General features: G+C 39.1%; 3 protein-coding genes across 5 annotated transcripts; 1 reads left to right on the top strand and 2 right to left on the bottom strand.

The window, feature by feature from the left end:
- Nucleotides 1-2,237: 2,237 nt before the first annotated feature.
- LOC125189056 (vacuolar protein 8-like) lies at nucleotides 2,238-5,594 on the bottom strand. 2 transcript variants are annotated; one of them, XM_048086227.1, is made up of 2 exons: nucleotides 3,724-5,594; nucleotides 2,238-2,534 (listed from the first exon to the last, which is right to left on the bottom strand). In XM_048086227.1, exon 1 carries the CDS (start codon nucleotides 5,450-5,452, stop codon nucleotides 3,728-3,730), a length of 1,725 nt encoding a protein of 574 aa, XP_047942184.1. In that variant the 5' UTR covers nucleotides 5,453-5,594; the 3' UTR covers nucleotides 2,238-2,534; nucleotides 3,724-3,727. The 2 variants fall into 2 exon arrangements, with proteins under 2 accessions (XP_047942184.1, XP_047942183.1); XM_048086226.1 differs by having other exon boundaries at nucleotides 2,238-2,656; nucleotides 3,724-5,593.
- Nucleotides 5,595-8,472: 2,878 nt separating this feature from the next.
- Nucleotides 8,473-12,820, bottom strand: LOC125190752 (nucleobase-ascorbate transporter 1-like). Of its 2 annotated transcripts, none has more exons than XM_048088139.1 (14): nucleotides 12,696-12,820; nucleotides 11,558-11,655; nucleotides 10,997-11,173; nucleotides 10,751-10,851; nucleotides 10,592-10,667; nucleotides 10,439-10,498; nucleotides 10,167-10,354; nucleotides 9,995-10,091; nucleotides 9,781-9,867; nucleotides 9,575-9,633; nucleotides 9,410-9,501; nucleotides 9,239-9,316; nucleotides 8,995-9,152; nucleotides 8,473-8,911 (listed from the first exon to the last, which is right to left on the bottom strand). In XM_048088139.1, exons 1-14 carry the CDS (start codon nucleotides 12,769-12,771, stop codon nucleotides 8,699-8,701), a joined length of 1,560 nt encoding a protein of 519 aa, XP_047944096.1. In that variant the 5' UTR covers nucleotides 12,772-12,820; the 3' UTR covers nucleotides 8,473-8,698. The 2 variants fall into 2 exon arrangements, with proteins under 2 accessions (XP_047944096.1, XP_047944097.1); XM_048088140.1 differs by lacking the exon at nucleotides 12,696-12,820 and adding an exon at nucleotides 11,752-11,815.
- Nucleotides 12,821-14,991: 2,171 nt separating this feature from the next.
- On the top strand, nucleotides 14,992-17,137 carry LOC125187676 (clathrin coat assembly protein AP180-like). The gene has a single exon (XM_048084300.1). It carries the CDS (start codon nucleotides 15,142-15,144, stop codon nucleotides 16,990-16,992), a length of 1,851 nt encoding a protein of 616 aa, XP_047940257.1. The 5' UTR covers nucleotides 14,992-15,141; the 3' UTR covers nucleotides 16,993-17,137.
- The last annotated feature ends 82 nt before the right edge of the window (nucleotides 17,138-17,219 follow it).

Genomic DNA, 17,219 nt, shown 5'->3' with positions numbered 1-17,219 from the left:
GAAAAAACTAAAAAGAAAAATAAGTCATCTAAATGGAATGGAGGGAGTATAATATTTCTCACACTTTCCTCATATGATTGGACAACTCATCCTCAACTCATCTAGTACTACAATATTCTCCCGCCACATCAACATTATATCATTCAGTCTATCATCAATCATCCTCAATTCATATTAGTTTCTACATCACTATCTCTATAATTGATTTAATTGTTTGTATTTACTATTATAAAATAGTAAAAATGAAATAAATTGAAGCCAAATGTATTTCATTAAAAAAAATTCTATAGTCCTAGAAAAATATCGTCTTGGGAGAAGTGCCACGGCGATAGTTCTTTCACATCGTTCATACTCTGGCCGCTGGTCATCGTCCGAGGTTGTTCTTGTAGATGCCATGGAATATAGCAATGTCAGCCTTCATCCGATCCCAATGTTTGCGGAGCTAGTCTCGTTGTGGGCCTTTGCCCAGTCAGACTTCACTGAGGTTTGCCAAAATGTTAGAGGGGTGTATAATGGGATTGTGGGTATTGGACCTAAGCTGGTCTGAATGGATGGGCAACTAAGCAGGGCTTGCAGGCTTGAGGTTTGCCAAAATGTTAAAGTATTGGGCCTATGAAATGACCACAGAAAGCCCAAATACTGATTATAGTTGAATACAAGTAACAATAGTTTGTTGGAAATATTATAAACATGCTTCATAGAAACCTTCTTATAGCTGATTAAATTTTCAGACTTGACTTGATAATTAGTAATTTTCAAATTTATAAACAATATACGTGTATAATGATTTGTCTACAATCCATATAATTCAAAACCGGCATTATGACTAGTCATCCCTTAATGGAATGCAGGTGAAAATAAAAATATTTTAGATCGATCGGAATTGTCACACAGTAAGAGCATCTCCACTGGCGGACGTTCCGGTAAGACATCGCGGAAGTCCGACCGGATGCTGCCATTGTGAAGGAAAAGGTCGGACACTGACGTCCCGTGAGGACGTCGGATATCCGCGCGACGGGCGGGCGGACGTCCGCCATTGTGGCGAGGGTCGGACGTCCGACTTAAATTATTTTTTTTTAAAACTCTATAAATACGGCTCGTTGAACTTCATTTCATTCACACCACTTGTGTTGACAAGTTTCTCTCTCTAATGTATAAATACGCCGAGGGTTGTATTTCTTGACTTTTTATGATTATGTAATTTTTAACTTTATGTTTTTTTAAGTATTATGTAATTTTTTCTAATGAAGTATTCGAATTTCCCGTATTTCGTGTCGACATTTTAGTTTCGTAAATTTTAATTCCGTAAATTGAATAATTGTGAATTTAATTTTATTGCGGGAAGTCCTAGTGGAAAGTCCCAGTGATGTGGAGTGGAATGGAAAGTCCTAGTGATGACGTGACAGGAAGTTTTTGTGGGAAGTCCTAGTGGGAAGTCCGTCACCGGAGACGTTCTAAAATACCTTCCGACCCCATTAGACCGCCATTGTGTGTTTTGAAGGATAACTATAAAATTAATTATAACAATATTTAAAAAGGGCATCAATAAATACTTTAGAAGAAAACTTTATACTTTCATAATTCAACACGTCTTTATTGTGTAAAAGTTGATTTTTTCCAAAGTCAAAACAATCTTCTCCCCTTTTATATATTGATATAAATAGCAATAAAGATATAAAGCAGAAAAGCATAGTATAAAGCCAATATACCAATATACTGAACGAAAAAAAAAAGTTAACACTACCAAACTTTATTAATCTTTAAGCTGTCACGCATTTTTTTAAATGACGAGTATAATTCACAACCGCTATCGCCATCAACTCTTATTTTAGAAAAAAAAATGTTCTGAAATATAAAATTCCCATAGATATACTACGAGTATTTATTTTATTTTATACATTTATGTAGTGTAGTAAACTAATGACCAAAGATTATTAATTTTATAAAGTGGAGAGAAATTATGAAAAATAATACTCCCTCCGTCCCAGATAATTCGTCCTAGTTTTCCATTTCGGTCCGTCCCATAATTTGTCTCATTTCATTTTTACTATTTTGGGTATTGGAACTCATATTCCACTAATTCATTCATACTCACATTTTATTATAAAACTAATAGATAAAGGTAGGACTCACATTAAACTAACTTTTTCAACACACTTTTCATTACAATTCTTAAAATCCGTGTCTGGTCAAATGACCCGAATTATCCGGGATGCAGGGAGTACTAGTATTAGTAATAAAATACAATCTGCTCACTCAAAATACATTGAAAACAAAACGTTATATGTTATTACAAGAGAAAAAAAAAACAAAACAAAACAAGGATACTACTAAAAAAACGCATCCATGCTATACTATAGAACATAAATTACACCAAACTTCTGTTTTTTTTCTTTCACAATCAACTTTCCTATAATAAACAGTATTACACTACCATGAGCTAAGAGTTTCAGGGTTATACCAACTGCTGGCTGTGTGTCCAATCCTTCGTTGTAGGCAGCTCGTCGACATCAAGGCGTTTGTCGACCAACGTCCTGCCAAAGCCACGACGGACGAAAAGACTCGGGGGTCACATGATTTATTCACACAAGATAGGGAGAGGAAGAAAATGTGATGGAGAATCCCTTTTGGACCATTCTGTCTGGCAGGGAAACACCTACCAAGAAACACATCCATTATGATCAAATTGATACTCTTCTACCAAACGGAACAAGATTTGATTCATACAGTTGGAATTTGGACTGTTTCAGTCCTCTCCACATGACATTAATACAGTATAATTTTCGATGGTGGCCCATCTCTTCCAACTAATGTGTGGATGTATTTATTGTTAATAAAGAACAACTAGTTGCTGCTTTCTTACTATCAATGAAATCACATTTGCTTGTGTAAAGTATAGTGCCCCCTTTCCCTTTAAGCCCTATAGAGATGTGAGATGTTTTTTTCACCAAGTTCGACTCTCGGAAACGCCCTACAAGCCTCGTGAAAGGTAAAGCTGATATGCGAATCACATTTGCATATGTAGAGTGTAGAGCCCTTTTATCCCTTTTGAGATGTGAGGTATTTTTTTACCTAGTTCGACTCTCAATAACGCCCTACCACGCCTCGTGAAGGATAAAGATGGCATGTCTACATATATTCACTTAATGCTGGTTCTAAAATTATCAAATTACAAGATAGATATTTTTGCCCCCACCAAGATATTTTGTGGCTGGATGGTTATTGAGGGAGAATTAGGTGGCAAGTTGATACTATACCTAATAATCTCTTAGCCCTTTTGAGATGTGAGGTGTTTTTTACCTATTTCGACTCTCACATACGCCCTACCACGCCTTGTGTAAGATAAAGATGGTAGTATGTGGTGTTGTATGACACACAATAGCAATTACAGGGGCAGTGCCAGCCTTTGGCTAGGACCGGAATATATGTATTCACTAAATGCTCCTTCTCAAATTGATGACGGAGAATTAGGTGGCAAGTTGATTCATACCTAAGCATCTCTTATCTGTATTCATATTCTTTTACACAACCAATTCTTGCTATGAACTATAAACAATCATATTCATCCGTACCTAATAAAACAGTTATTCAAAAATAGGGACTAATCTACAGTTTTCAACATATATGATATACCAATGATTGATCACACTCTCTAATCCAGAAAAGATAATGCTTTAAACTCAGAGAACAAAAAAAACAAGCAAATCAAGAAGGAATCATTACCTAATTAGTCCCTCCACGTTCTTGAAAACAAACTAGTTAGCCTGTTCCCGGAGAGTCTCTGCAATGCCTTTTTGGCACCGACTACATCCATCTCAACCAACCTCTGCAAATGGCCGTGGACACCAGCTGCCACGAGCCTCTTCCGACAGCCATGGCTCCCTCCAGCCATTATAGCTGCCACCACCGACACAGGGGACTTCTTTGAAAGCACCTCAAACCGAGGATCCAGCATCTGTGCCAGCCTCATTAGACTCTTCTCATCCCTCACCAACTCCTTCCTATTCGGTTTCACAGATAACAACGAGGTCAGGGCCTTGGCTGCGACCTCCTGCACTCCATCAGGCTTCACGGCCTCCATTAACCGCACTAATGAACCCATACAACCAGCAATCACAATCTTGTTACGATCACTAATCGATAATTTAGCAAGCAATGAAGCTGCAATGTGCTGCAACCTAATGTTTTTCCCAAGCTTAATCAGATCAGCTAGCTGTACTATGAACATAGTTGATTCAGATAATACGCGATTGCTCATTTCATCATCGGAAAACGAGTAAATCGCGCGTAGAACGTGTTCTACAGTTTCAGCAACGGGGCATTCGTGAAATAACTGCACCAATTTCTGCAAACCTTTCTCCTGCAGCAGTAATTTGCGGATTTTCTCGCTTGTGGAAGCGAGAATCGATATGCAATTCGCTGATTTTCCTTGCGCAGATGCGTTTCCTGAAACAAGCAAGTCGATTAGAACAGGAACAGCGCCTTCTTCCGCTAACGCAGCTCGGATATCTTCAACCACGGAAACGTTCCTGATCGCGCCAACGGCGTACGATTGAGCGATGAGAGAGCCAGATTTGCAGAGCTCGATCAGTACAGGAACGCCGCCGTAGGCGGAAATCGCCCAGGCGTTGTCGTGGTCGGCGGTGATGAACTCGACGGCCATCGCCGCCCTCTCCTTCACCTGCACCGAGCTGCACTCGATTATCCTGAGCAGAGGACCTAAAGCCCCTTCCTCGAACACGCATTTCCGCGGCAAATCGCCGGCGGCGACGAGCAGCGACACGGCGTGGACCGCCAGCTCCCTGACGGAGTCGTCGCCGCTCGAATCGAGCAGCGATGTGAGGCATCTCATGTCTCCTTCCCTCGCGACGACCATCGCCGACTTGCTATCTTCGATCAGCAGCTGGATCAGCGAATCCAGCGCCTTCAGCTTGAATTCCAGGCCTCCGATCTGGAGCCGCGCGAAGAGGTCTCGCACGAAAAACGTCAGCTCCTCCTTCGAGGAGGCGGAATTAGGGCGGGAGAGGACAATGGCGGTGGAGTGGTGGAGGACGCCGGAGCGGAGGAGGAGCTCCAGGTCGTTGATCTGCTTCGACAGCCACCCCGTCGCCATGTCGAGGTCGGATTGCATCAGCAGCTTGCCGCGGCCGGCGGCCTCGCCGCGGCAGTGGTGGCAGAGGATCTCGGTGCGGCGGAGGGTGGAGAGGAGCGCGGGGAGGAGCGTCGGGAGGAGCGGATTGTCCGACCAGTGCGGAGAGTCGCGGATTTCGGCGGCGAGGGTTTGGACGGCGCCGAGCTTCGAGCGGAGGACCTGCCACCGCGCGGCGAAGGAGGTGACGGAGAGAGTGGAGGGGAGGAGGTCGGCGAGGAGCGACGAGATTTGGCGGAGAGCCTCCGCGGTTGGCGGTGGCGCCGCCGTGGATTGCGGTGGCGGGGCGGTGGCGGGAGGCATTTCTTTTTCTTTTTTTAATTAATTTTTTGCTTATTAATTTTGTGCTTTTGTGATGTTTACGAGTGTGATTGAGTATTATATTATGCTCGAAAAAGTCAGGAAATGCATGTGAAATAATAGAAGGGGGAAGGGTGGTGGGCGCCGCCGCAGTGTGTGTAGTGTGTGTGAAAGAGAGTGGTGGTAAAAATGGTCAAAAGAGGAAGACGAATTTATTGTCACATTAAATTTAATTTACATATAAACCTTCCCAAATTTTGTCGATAGGGCACGAGTTTTATGAAATATAATCGAAAATAGATTGAAAAACTTGGTACTTGGTAGATATAGATCCTACTAGGTATTAATTTTATAATAAAATGAGAATGATTAGTGGAATATGAGATTCACAGCCACAAATGATAAAAAGTGAAATGAGAATGATTAGTGAAATATGGGATCCACAATCACAAATGATAAAAAAGTGAAATGCGATAATTTTATAGGATCAAAAGAAATAAGAAAATGAGACAAAATTTCAGGAACGTAGGAAATATTAATATGTGAAATTAGGGCTGACAATTTTTGGCACGACACGAATCCGCACGAAATTAATGGATATGTGTCAAAGCTTATTGGGTTCGTGTCCTTATCGTGCGACACGATAAGGACACGAAAACTTCGTGTCGTGTTCGTGTCGTGTTACACGTTAAGAAATAATATTATTATTATTTTAAAATTTTAAAATTTTAAATTTTAAATTTAATATGAGAAATAATATTTATATATTATAATAATATTATTATAGTGCTGTTATTGTGTCGTGTCATATATCTGTTGTTATCGTGTCGTGTTCGTGTCTGAGCGTAGCGGATCGTGTTCGTGTTCGTGTTTAGAGTTTTCTTAACGATACAACATGTATGATTTGCCACCTTACGTGAAATGCGTAAATTAAGAATATAGTTATATTTAAGTGATACTCAAGGATATAGTTATATACAACCATCTATACAGCTGTTTCTTGTTACGAGTTTATATATAAAAAATATACTACCATTAAATAAATTTGTGATACGAATTATAATAAATAAAATATTGTGTGAATGGCGTAAAATACAAATATAGTTATATTTAAGTGCTAATTTATAGCATACTAACTGCAAGAAGATTAGATGATACATCAATCTATACAGCTGTTTTTAGTACCATTAAATAAATTTGTGATACGAATTTTAATAAAAAAATGTGAATTGCGTAAAATACAAATGTACTTATATTTTAAGTGCTAATTTGTAGTGATACGAAGGAGATTAGATACTTCATCCATATAGCTGTTTATGACACCATCAAACAAATCTGTCATGTGAATTTTAATTAGAGATTGGTATTACAAGTAAGGAAATTATCTCTAACTTAATTATAATATTAGTAATGATTAGAGAAAGTAGTGATAATGAAACTGGGTAATAGTGTATAAAAAAAATGGATTAAAATTCTTTTTTATATTTTATCCATTTTTTCTCTTAAAATTTATGTTGTTCACGGACACTTTTTTCGTTCATATGGGGAGTATATGTTTTTCGGGAATAAGTGAGTGGTTTGAGGATCAATCGAAGTTTCAATAAACATTTATTTGTTTTATGTAATCGTAATCGAAGGTAGAAGCCAGGTCCTAACGATTTTCGAATGAAATTCTGTCCTAAAATTAGAAGATGGCCTATTATTTGTTTCTCAAAATAAGCTATAGTCAAGAATAATACTTAAGAGTAATATTTTTCTTTAATTTACAAAGTTTTTAAAAATTTATATCAGCAAAGATTGATAAAATTTGCACTCCCTAGTACTAGAATAAAACTGAAAAGTGGAAAATTGAAAAGTGGAATAATTTGATAAAATCTAATAAATGGAGATAGATACAATCATTAACTTTTTTGTTCCTCAAAATTCCTCATTAAATTTTTAACAACATTCCAAACTCTAGTCTAATCTTTACAAGCGATGTTCCTATTGAGCATATTATTATTAATATTATAGATATTTTATTATGGATTAAGATAGTAGAATGCATTAAATGAGTTGAAATGTTAAATGAGAAAATTCTAAGCACATGGCCTACCACATCTTATTCAATGGTCTTTTTCAATTCAATTTATAAACTTGACTTTGAGGTCATCCTAAGACTTAGGTGAAAACAACATTTGGGTTGAAATAGTATTATTTTTCAACTATGACCCTAACTATATTAACTATATTTCATACTACATTCAATTTTATGTCACATTATTACTGTTTCTGAACCCTATGCTTGTCCTATCAAGATACACTATATCTATATGTACTTGTTAGTTACATAGTTCCTTTTGTAAATGTGACTCTTTCACAGTCCCTATTGCTTCATGTGACCGTTTGTTAGGGAAATTTGTCCACAAATTCTAAGGGCATCCACGATCGGGGGCGGACTATATGACGCCCTAAACCCCGCCCTATGTACTGTCACATCAACATTTTATCCTCCGCCCCTTCCACCTGTAATGGGCGGACTATAGTCCGCCCTAAGCCACGCCCTAAGCATTTTATTTATTATTTGAATATTTAAACACTACAAAAATTCATTAATCCTATTTTTTTATGTTTGCAAATATATTAATTAGCAAGAATAAAAATATAAAAACACCACAAATTAAAGGCATGTCCTATTGTCAGTATTTATTTTTTATATTTTATGCTTGCAAATATGGAAATCATTGGAATTCATTATTGAATTTAGAGAGAAATTGAGATGGGGAAGAAAGTGGAGTAAAAAGTGTGAAATGAAGTAAAAAAATTGGTGATATATATAGAAGAAAATACAAAAAAAAAATTTAAAAAAAAATGAAAAATGTGTGCATAGTCCGCGGACTAAGGAGTGTGCTTAGGGCGGGTTGCTGCAGTGGCGGACTAAGGGGCGGACGATGCATCGTCCGTCGCATCGTCCGCCACTGTGGATGCCCTAAACTTTTTCCAAATTTTATATAATTGCATATTTTTTGGCATAATAACACAAGAAGTTTTTTTTTCAATTGGACTTGAGAAACAATGAACATGCACTAAAATAAGAGATAGCAAAGCTAAAACTCAACTCTTTGACAATTGAAAAATGAAGAGAGATAAAACAACAATTAAGACAGGAGGCCAAGAAACAAAAGACCTTCCAAAAATGGTTGATTGAACCAAAATTGGCACATTTCTTCAAAAAAAGGAACCTATGCCTCAATAATGAATCCAACCAATCTATGTAGGAGGGAAGAATCTGTTGAGATTGAATGGCAATGTGTAGAACTCCTCGTTTCGTTTATCGCCCTTGAACGTCCGGAAGTTCACCCACCACGGCATGCCACGGTCCTTCTTCGACATCTCAACGTCCAGTGTGTTGTCAAGGAACACGGCCACAATCAGCGCGATGGTGGCGGGCGACATGAAGAAGGTGTTGAAGAAGCCGTCGAACTGCATCAAAGCAAAGGCGTTGGAATGCATCCACAGATGACTGCCACGAGTCGATGAAATTCAAAACCACGAGATGAGCTTACCCATCCGGCATTTGTGTGGACGAGCCCGTGATCTTTGGTCCAATAGTTGCTGAAAAACTCAGGGATCGAGAGGCCAAGGAACAGCGAGAGGCCGGTGATCATGAGGTTCCTCATGGAATTCATGTTGGTGAACTGAAGAAACGACAAGCCAACCGAACCTGCAGGGGGAGGGAGAAACACGTGAAGCCTTAGGAGAGTGAACGACGACGTCTCAGGATAGAAAAGATTCGCGATGCTATCTTACCAACGAGGCCAAACAGAACACAATGTAGTGCAGCAAAGATTGGTAATGGTATGGATGCAAAAACCGCTCCAAATTTCCCTGCATCCACGATTTGTTGCGTTTTTTTAGCTCAAAAAAACATGTTTCACGTTTAATCACGAGTGCAACATACTAAAAAAGAATGATACGAACCTAATACGGAAAAGAATATCATGAATGCGGCTGAAAGTTGAATGATTCTACGGCTTCCAACTCGAGTCAGTCCAAGAAGGCCCACGTTTTCTCTGAAATGTGCAGTAAGGCTTAGTTTTGTATAGCAGCAACGAACGAACTCACTAGCATATCTTGGATACTTACACTGATACGGTTGAGCCACTGCACGTTCCAAAGAGCCCATGCAGCATTACACTTATGCCCTGCAGAAACGCCATAGTTATGAAAAATCGAGATGCCAAATTATAGCATATACTTTGAAAATCGAATATGCATAGCGTATAGATTCCATGAAACGCAAAAGAGACTTTAAATATGGTAAAGATAAGCTTGAGTGTATAATGGAAGACCTGCCAACCAATGCCCCGGCTGAGTACGTAGGCAGGAGGTGGGGTGGCAATTGCGAGACGAGCTGCTGCGTTGTATGCTCCAGTTGACTGTAGATCAAAAGATAACAATTTTGTATAAATGGATTCACCAAAACCACAACGTAACATAATAAAAAATCGAGCATGAACTTGACGGTATAATGTGGCTTACTCGAAAAAATTATTCAAAATTTACCTCAACTATTGAGACAAGAACAGCTGCCACCATGGCAAACGAATAGCCTGCTGAAAAAGTAGGCGCGCCCCACTGCAGAGGATACGGGAACTTAAACCTTAACAAACCAAACGTTGTTGGTTAGATTCACATCCAAAAAAGGAAGGAGAAACAAAGTTTACTCGGGCACAACCATTGGGCGTTGGTTATAAGGCCGGATCTGTCTGCACGACAACTCTTTTGTGTAAGCTCTGGGCTTTTATTGTAAGCTCCACTAACCGTTAGAACGAGAGAGTATACCCAAATAATCGAAACACAAATCAATACGGGAAACCTCTGGAAGATTGGGAAGTCCCTCACTATCTTGAGATGCTTCATATACTGCAATTCTCAAACAGTTAGTTACATGAATGCAAGAATGCTAGTTTAGACGAATCATCTCTCAATGCCTAAAGGTTCAATCACCTGTGACAAGCCGATAACAAGTAAAAGCATCGGCAAACCAATCTCGACACAGTTCCCTAGCTGCAATACAGAATACAAGTGGAGTTAGGAACCGAAGAGTAGTGTGATTATTACTTGAAATGTGGTGTTTTCGTGAAGGCGGAGCGAAATTACCTCAGGAAATCCTCGTTGGAATAAGCCCAATCCGACCAAGCCAATGACAGGAGCCATTCCGAGAGGACTGAAAAATCTGAAAAGAGACACTCTAACGGTCACAAATGCTTATAAATGTGGATGATTGTTGGTTATTTTCGGACTTCTCAATGAGTATACCGTGAAAAGAGACCCCATAACTGGCTGTAGCCAATAATTATTTGTACGGTCGAGGCGATAATTAAAGCTCCCTGTATGGCTTTCATGGTGTGTATAAATTGCTGCGAAATATGTGGACATTAGTGCAAGCTTAAATGCCTCAAAAAAAGACTAATCGAGTCAGTTTACATAGCAAAACATGGTTCCGGATAAGAGAGAAAGGATTAGACTGTCTCGAGTGAAAACAAGAAACACGTGGCAGCTTACATCATGAGGCTTAGCGAACGGTTTCAGTGACACGTCATTAATAATATACATTATGGGAACGATATAAGTGAAGGAGCCTCCAACGATGGCAGGTAATCTAGTCCCGAATAGTGACTGAAGAAGTGTATTGATGCCAGATACGAAAAGCAAAGTTTGCACGACAAGTGCTTTATCAGCCTGTTTCAACATCAAAAGCCTTTAATTAGCAAAAGTGAATTAATCGAAGACAAGATCAAGAAACACATTATGTGTCATAAATGGATCTTTGCCATCTATAAAGCAGGATAGTGATAAAACGACAAAAACAACATGAGTTGTGTTATAGTAAACTGCAATAATACAATCGAGTGTATTGATGATGCCAGGTACGACAAGTTGTTTTATCGCCCTATTTGAACATCAAAAGCCTTTAATTTCGCAAAAGGGAACTGAAGTGAAGATCAATAAATACATTAAGTGTCATAAATAGATCTTTCCCATCTATAAAGGCGAAATCATGATAGAAAAATAACAAGCACACGAGTTTTATTATACACTAAAGCACAGTGAGAATTGGCTTACATCTGATCCGCCCATCAATGGGACGAGAAATGATGGAATCATCACACTTCTTCCGACCACTAGTATGTAATTTTGAAACGCTAGCAGGATCGTCTCAGCTGCATACAGTAAACAAGAGTGAGAAACTCTCAGCCAAATAAGATCAAGTGAGTAAGAGTTGTTTCGATTCCTCTTATGCTACATGAAGCCCTTACATTCACTTAATCATGGTGGCTTGAAGAGGACTCGTTCTAAGTCCCGACATATAAACAGACACCAAGCATACTAAATGCAGTATCATTCAACAAGTGACCATATAAACAGAAACACCAATAAACAAATGCTTGATATCAAAATCTTTAGGTAGACAAAAGATGTCTTCAACTCCATTACATTTAAAGCATAATTTCATTAACTGGTTTTGCATAAAAAAGGAAATCAATGAGAAATGAGCATGAATTTTTCAAAAAGAATTCCAATTCAACATATAAAATATGCTGTAATTATAAACCTAAATAAAATATGTTTTCAGTACAATAGAAATGTGAGACCTTTCTTGGTAAATCCAGATATAGAAATCATGCCAACATAGAAATAATAACAATGACAATTAATTAACAACATCACAACCACCAAAAGCCAAAAAAAAATACAACTCTTGAGAGAAAAACACACACAGAGATGAAAGAACTCATACAAGCCAAAAACTCAATAAAATTAATCCCATTTGACACCACAATTCCTGTTTTTCCATGACAAACAATTGAATGAACACCACTTTAATAAAAAAAATCCTTTCTTTTTACCCCACAACCATGACAACCAAATGCAGAAGCAAACCCCACAAAATATTTACAAGGCCAAAACAAAAAAAGATCACATTTTTAGACCAAGTGTGTGAGCTGTGTATAAGACAAAAACTCAACAAAATTAATCCCATTTGACACCACAATTCATGTTTTTCCAAGACAAACAATTGAATGAACATCACTTTAATAAAAAATCCTTTCTTTTTGCCCCACAACCATGACAACCAAATGCAGAAGCAAAACCCACAAAATATTTACAAGCCATAAACAAAAAAGATCACATTTTTAGACCAATACAATCATGCTACTCAGTGTGTGAGCTGTGTGAAGAAAAAGGGTACGACACATACGCCATGGGGGATTGGAATCAATGCAGTACTCAAGGTCCTGCAGCTGGTCCATGGGAGGGTGAGTAATGTCACCCATTAGTGAGAGAGCAACAGAGAGAGAAGTGTAAAATCTAAGGAGCAATTAGAAGTGGTGAGTGAGTAAGAGAAGAGAATTAAGGTTGAGTAAAATATTGGTACAAAGTCCTAATTTTATAGTAGTATATGAACACAGGTGTATCATAAATGCATTTGCATATATTAATATAAAAGATAATTAAGGTGAAGACAAAACATTTCCTTGTACACAACAAGAATGAATAAAGGTTGCATCTTTATTTAATTTTTGGGGAAAAGATTACATTTTTTGAAATTTGTTCAACAATTTGTTCGTTGTTTTGCTTGTTTTGCCCATTTTTCATAGCCTTATTTACAAATGTTGCCATTTATGTATGTAAAATAATGCAACGGCGTCTTACATTGAATGAAATTTTTTTAGCATTCATTTTGATTCAATTTTATTTTTAGATAGGAATCCAATCTGGCATGGGTGAGCAAGAGAGATCGAGATTGAATTTGGATGATTCTTTAATTTTGCGCAATTTGTGAAATCGGCACGTGTTGTGTTTGGGATCAACGCTTTAATTTGTCGTATATGGTTTACGAACATTGGTACGGAATCGCAAAGATTCTTGCTCGAAGTTTTTCCACGTGTGGTTTGTCGTTTACAATCTACGGACAGTGGTGCGGAATCGCATAGCTTCTTATTCGAATTTCAACGATACTTTTAGATGGATATTTATAGTTGATTATTTATTTATATGGTTTACGGACTTTGGTACGGAAAACATTTATTTATTGTTGATTGAATTGAATATACGTCGCACACGGCTCAATTTTGGTATTATTTATTTATTATCTCAACTTTAAATTTATTTTATTTCATCGTACATCGAGTTTTACGAGGAGTCTAGTCAAATTTTTGATGCCTCATATTTAAACAAGTACTCAATATATCTCCAAAGTTGAAAACATTTTTAAAATAAATTAAAATTAAGGTAATGAACTGAAATTGAAGTCATAAACTACCAAACTTAATAAAATTACCAAAATTGTTAGTAATTTTTTAAAAATATTAAACCATTTTCTATTTTACATCATACTTAACAAATGAACCCATGAAATTATTTGATTTGAGGTTTTTCAAATGGTATTCAAAGTGCTTAACTGTAGAGATATATTAATTCAGTTATACACACTCATCTTTTTTATTAAAGTTATGATAAAAACGACAATTAGTTATATATAGAAAATTGCATTTACATTACATTCCAAAGTAGAAAAAACTTTTAAAATACTACCTGCCTAAAAGGCTAAACGGCTAGATAAAAAGTGATGCTAATCACATGTTTATTTTTACTATTGCTCATAAAAAGATAGTACTATAATTATTATTCTTATCTCTTATTTGTTTTTTTCTAAAAAAAAAAAAAAAATTGGTCAGTTACAATACATCCACCCTGTCACATGGTACAAAATTTATACTACTGTTTCTTATAATTACCCATTCCACATTGAACTATATGACTAATTTAATTCTAGAGAAGTTTATATTAGCTATATTGTATCTTAATACTCCCTCCGTCCCAGATAATTCGTCCCAGTTCATTTTTCACACTCATTTTGCAAAAATAATAATAAGTAGGTAAAGTTGAGAGAAAGTAAAATAAGAGAAGCAATAATGTAGATAAGACTATTCTCTACATTATTCTCTCTTTTACTTTACTTTCTCTCCACTTTAACTATTTATTATTATTTTTGCAAAATGAGTATAAAAAAGGAATTGGGACGAATTATCTGGGACGGAGGGAGTATTATTTTACTTAACGAACCGAATACCTTCTAAATGGTTGGTTGCTTTATGGTTATCCACATAAAAGAATTTTAGATTATTTTTCTTAGATTTTAATTTCATTTATAAAAATTCAAATTTTAGATTTTAAACTATTGATAAATTAATATATAGAATAATTAAAACTTTCTTTGTTTTAGTAAACTAATAAAAGATAGTTGAATATTTTAATGAGTACCATGAAGATATATTTTGTCCATAATATGAAAAGAATATAGTACTACTAAATTAGCATAACATGATATTTTAAACATCAGCAACGCTATCTTAATTCGTGAACATGATTAGGATGAAATCTCCAAATCATTTATGAAATTAACTCATTCGTGAATATGATATCTTAATGAAGTACTAATATTTTCGCGGAAAAAAAAGGCATATGATCCGATTTATAAGACATAATCGGTTTTATTCAATGCTACACTTGTTCGTACAACCTAAACTCAAGGAAATAACTCAACTTTCTTCATTCAACATCTCTCATATTCACAAAAAAAAAAAAAAAACCATCAATCTTCTTACATATCTCTTCCCCTCTCCTTCTCTCTCTAATCCACAATGCCAAGCAAGCTCAAGAAGGCCATTGCTGTCGTGAAAGACCAAACCAGCATCAGCCTCGCCAAGGTCTCCAGCAAGGACTGCGCCAACCTCGAGGTCGCGATTCTCAAGGCCACGAGCCACGAGGATGTCCCCATCGACGACAAGTACGCCTATGAGGTCATCCGGCTCGTGGCCTCCAACAAGATCCACGCGGCGGCCTGCGCGCGTGCCATCAGCAAGCGCATAGGCCGCACGCGCAACTGGGTCGTCGCCCTGAAATCCCTGATGCTCGTCCTCAGGATCTTCCAGGACGGCGACCCTTACTTCCCGCGCGAGGTCCTCCACGCGATGAAGCGCGGCGCCAAGATCCTCAACCTCTCGAGCTTCCGCGACGACTCCAACTCGAGCCCGTGGGACTACACGGCCTTCGTCCGCACCTTCGCCCTCTACCTCGACGAGCGCCTCGAGTGCTTCCTCACGGGGAAGCTCCAGCGCCGCCAGGCGCTGGACGGGGCCGCGGAGGCCTCCTCGGTCTTCCAGCGGAGCCGGAGCAAGATCATCTGCGCGACCGAGCCGGTCCGGGACATGAAGCCCGCGATGCTCCTCGACAAGATGTCGTACTGGCAGCGACTCCTCGACCGAGCCCTGGCTACGCGGCCGACCGGGTGCGCGAAAGAGAACCGGCTCGTCCACGTGGCGCTCTACGCCGTGCTTAAGGAAAGTTTCGATCTTTACAAGGATATATCCGAAGGGCTTTCCCTCATTCTTGATAGCTTCTTCCATCTGCAATACCAAAATTGTGTGATAGCATTCCAAACATGTATCAAAGCTGTGAAGCAATTTGAAGAAGTCTCTTCTTTCTTCAGCCTCTGCCAAAGCTTAGGCATCGGAAGAGTCTACGAGTATCCGATCATACAAGCGATCTCCGACGAATTGATCGAATCTCTTCAAGAATTCTTGAAAGATAAATCGTCGTTCACCAACAAGCCGATGATCGGTAACCAGATGGCCGCCCCGGCGCCTCCGGCAGCCGCGCCGTTGCGGACGAGGTCGGCCCGGGGCCATAGCTACGGCGCGCAGTCGGACTTCTCGGTGACGACGGATGGCTTCTCGGACGAGGGCTCCGAGGTCGGGTCACACGCACACACGGCGAGCGCCTCGATCGATGACCTAATCCGGGGGGCCGGGACGTGGAAGAGCCGCGGAATCTCGATCGATCTCGAGGCTTACTCGTCGTTCAAGCCGGACGATGCGTTCGGGGTGAGCGACACGGGCTCGAGCCGATCGCTGCCGGTGACGAGCTCCGGCCTCGACATGATGTCGGTCGACGACTGGTCGTCGGAGGACGAGGACGAGGACGAGGACGAGAACCAGAATAAGGGCCGCCGGCGGAGGGAGAAGCTGGGGACATTGCTATCGAAGAACTGGGAGACTGTGCTAGCTGAATCAGCGCAAGCGCAAGCACCGGCGGGGATGGGGCCGACGCCGATGCCTCTTATCGACATTAACACAAACACCTTCTGTGCGTATTCTGAAAACTCGCCGTTGGCGGCGGGGCCCGAGCAGGATTTCGTCCTGTTTGAGGTGGAGCGGACGGAACCGGAAACGCCGGCGAGTCAGCACTACAATCCGTTTCTAGAGGACGCGGCGGAAACGGCGGCGGCGGCGACTCCGACGTTTCAAGCGACGCCGACGTTTTCTGCGGAGAATCCGAATGTGGGTGTGATTGAAGATGATCTTTTTGATTCTTGGGCTGATTTTCCCGGCGATCAAGATGACGGAGACGGCGAGGATGAGCAGAATTTGAAGGAGCAGCAGGAGCTGTGGCTGCAAAATCAGAACAAGATTTTAGAGAAGAATTGTTCTTAGGTTAGTTGTTATGTAGTGTGGATTCTTTGTCATATGTAATTTCTGTTTTACAAAATTTTAGTCTCAGACTTACAATTTTTCTTTTCTGATTATAGATTGTAATGACTAATTTAAATTCCAGAAATTTATAGTAGTAGTAGTTACTACTATTATTATTTAATACTAGTTAATACTTATAATTGGTGTTTTCATCTTGAGAAAGTAATAAATAAGAAAATAAAAACCTC

The sequence above is a fragment of the Salvia hispanica genome, chromosome 5 (assembly GCF_023119035.1).
Source record: "Salvia hispanica cultivar TCC Black 2014 chromosome 5, UniMelb_Shisp_WGS_1.0, whole genome shotgun sequence".
In the NCBI taxonomy this organism is placed as follows: domain Eukaryota; kingdom Viridiplantae; phylum Streptophyta; class Magnoliopsida; order Lamiales; family Lamiaceae; genus Salvia; species Salvia hispanica.
The sequence above is the reverse complement of the archived record's forward strand: the minus strand, read 5'-3'. Positions and strand labels throughout refer to the sequence as shown.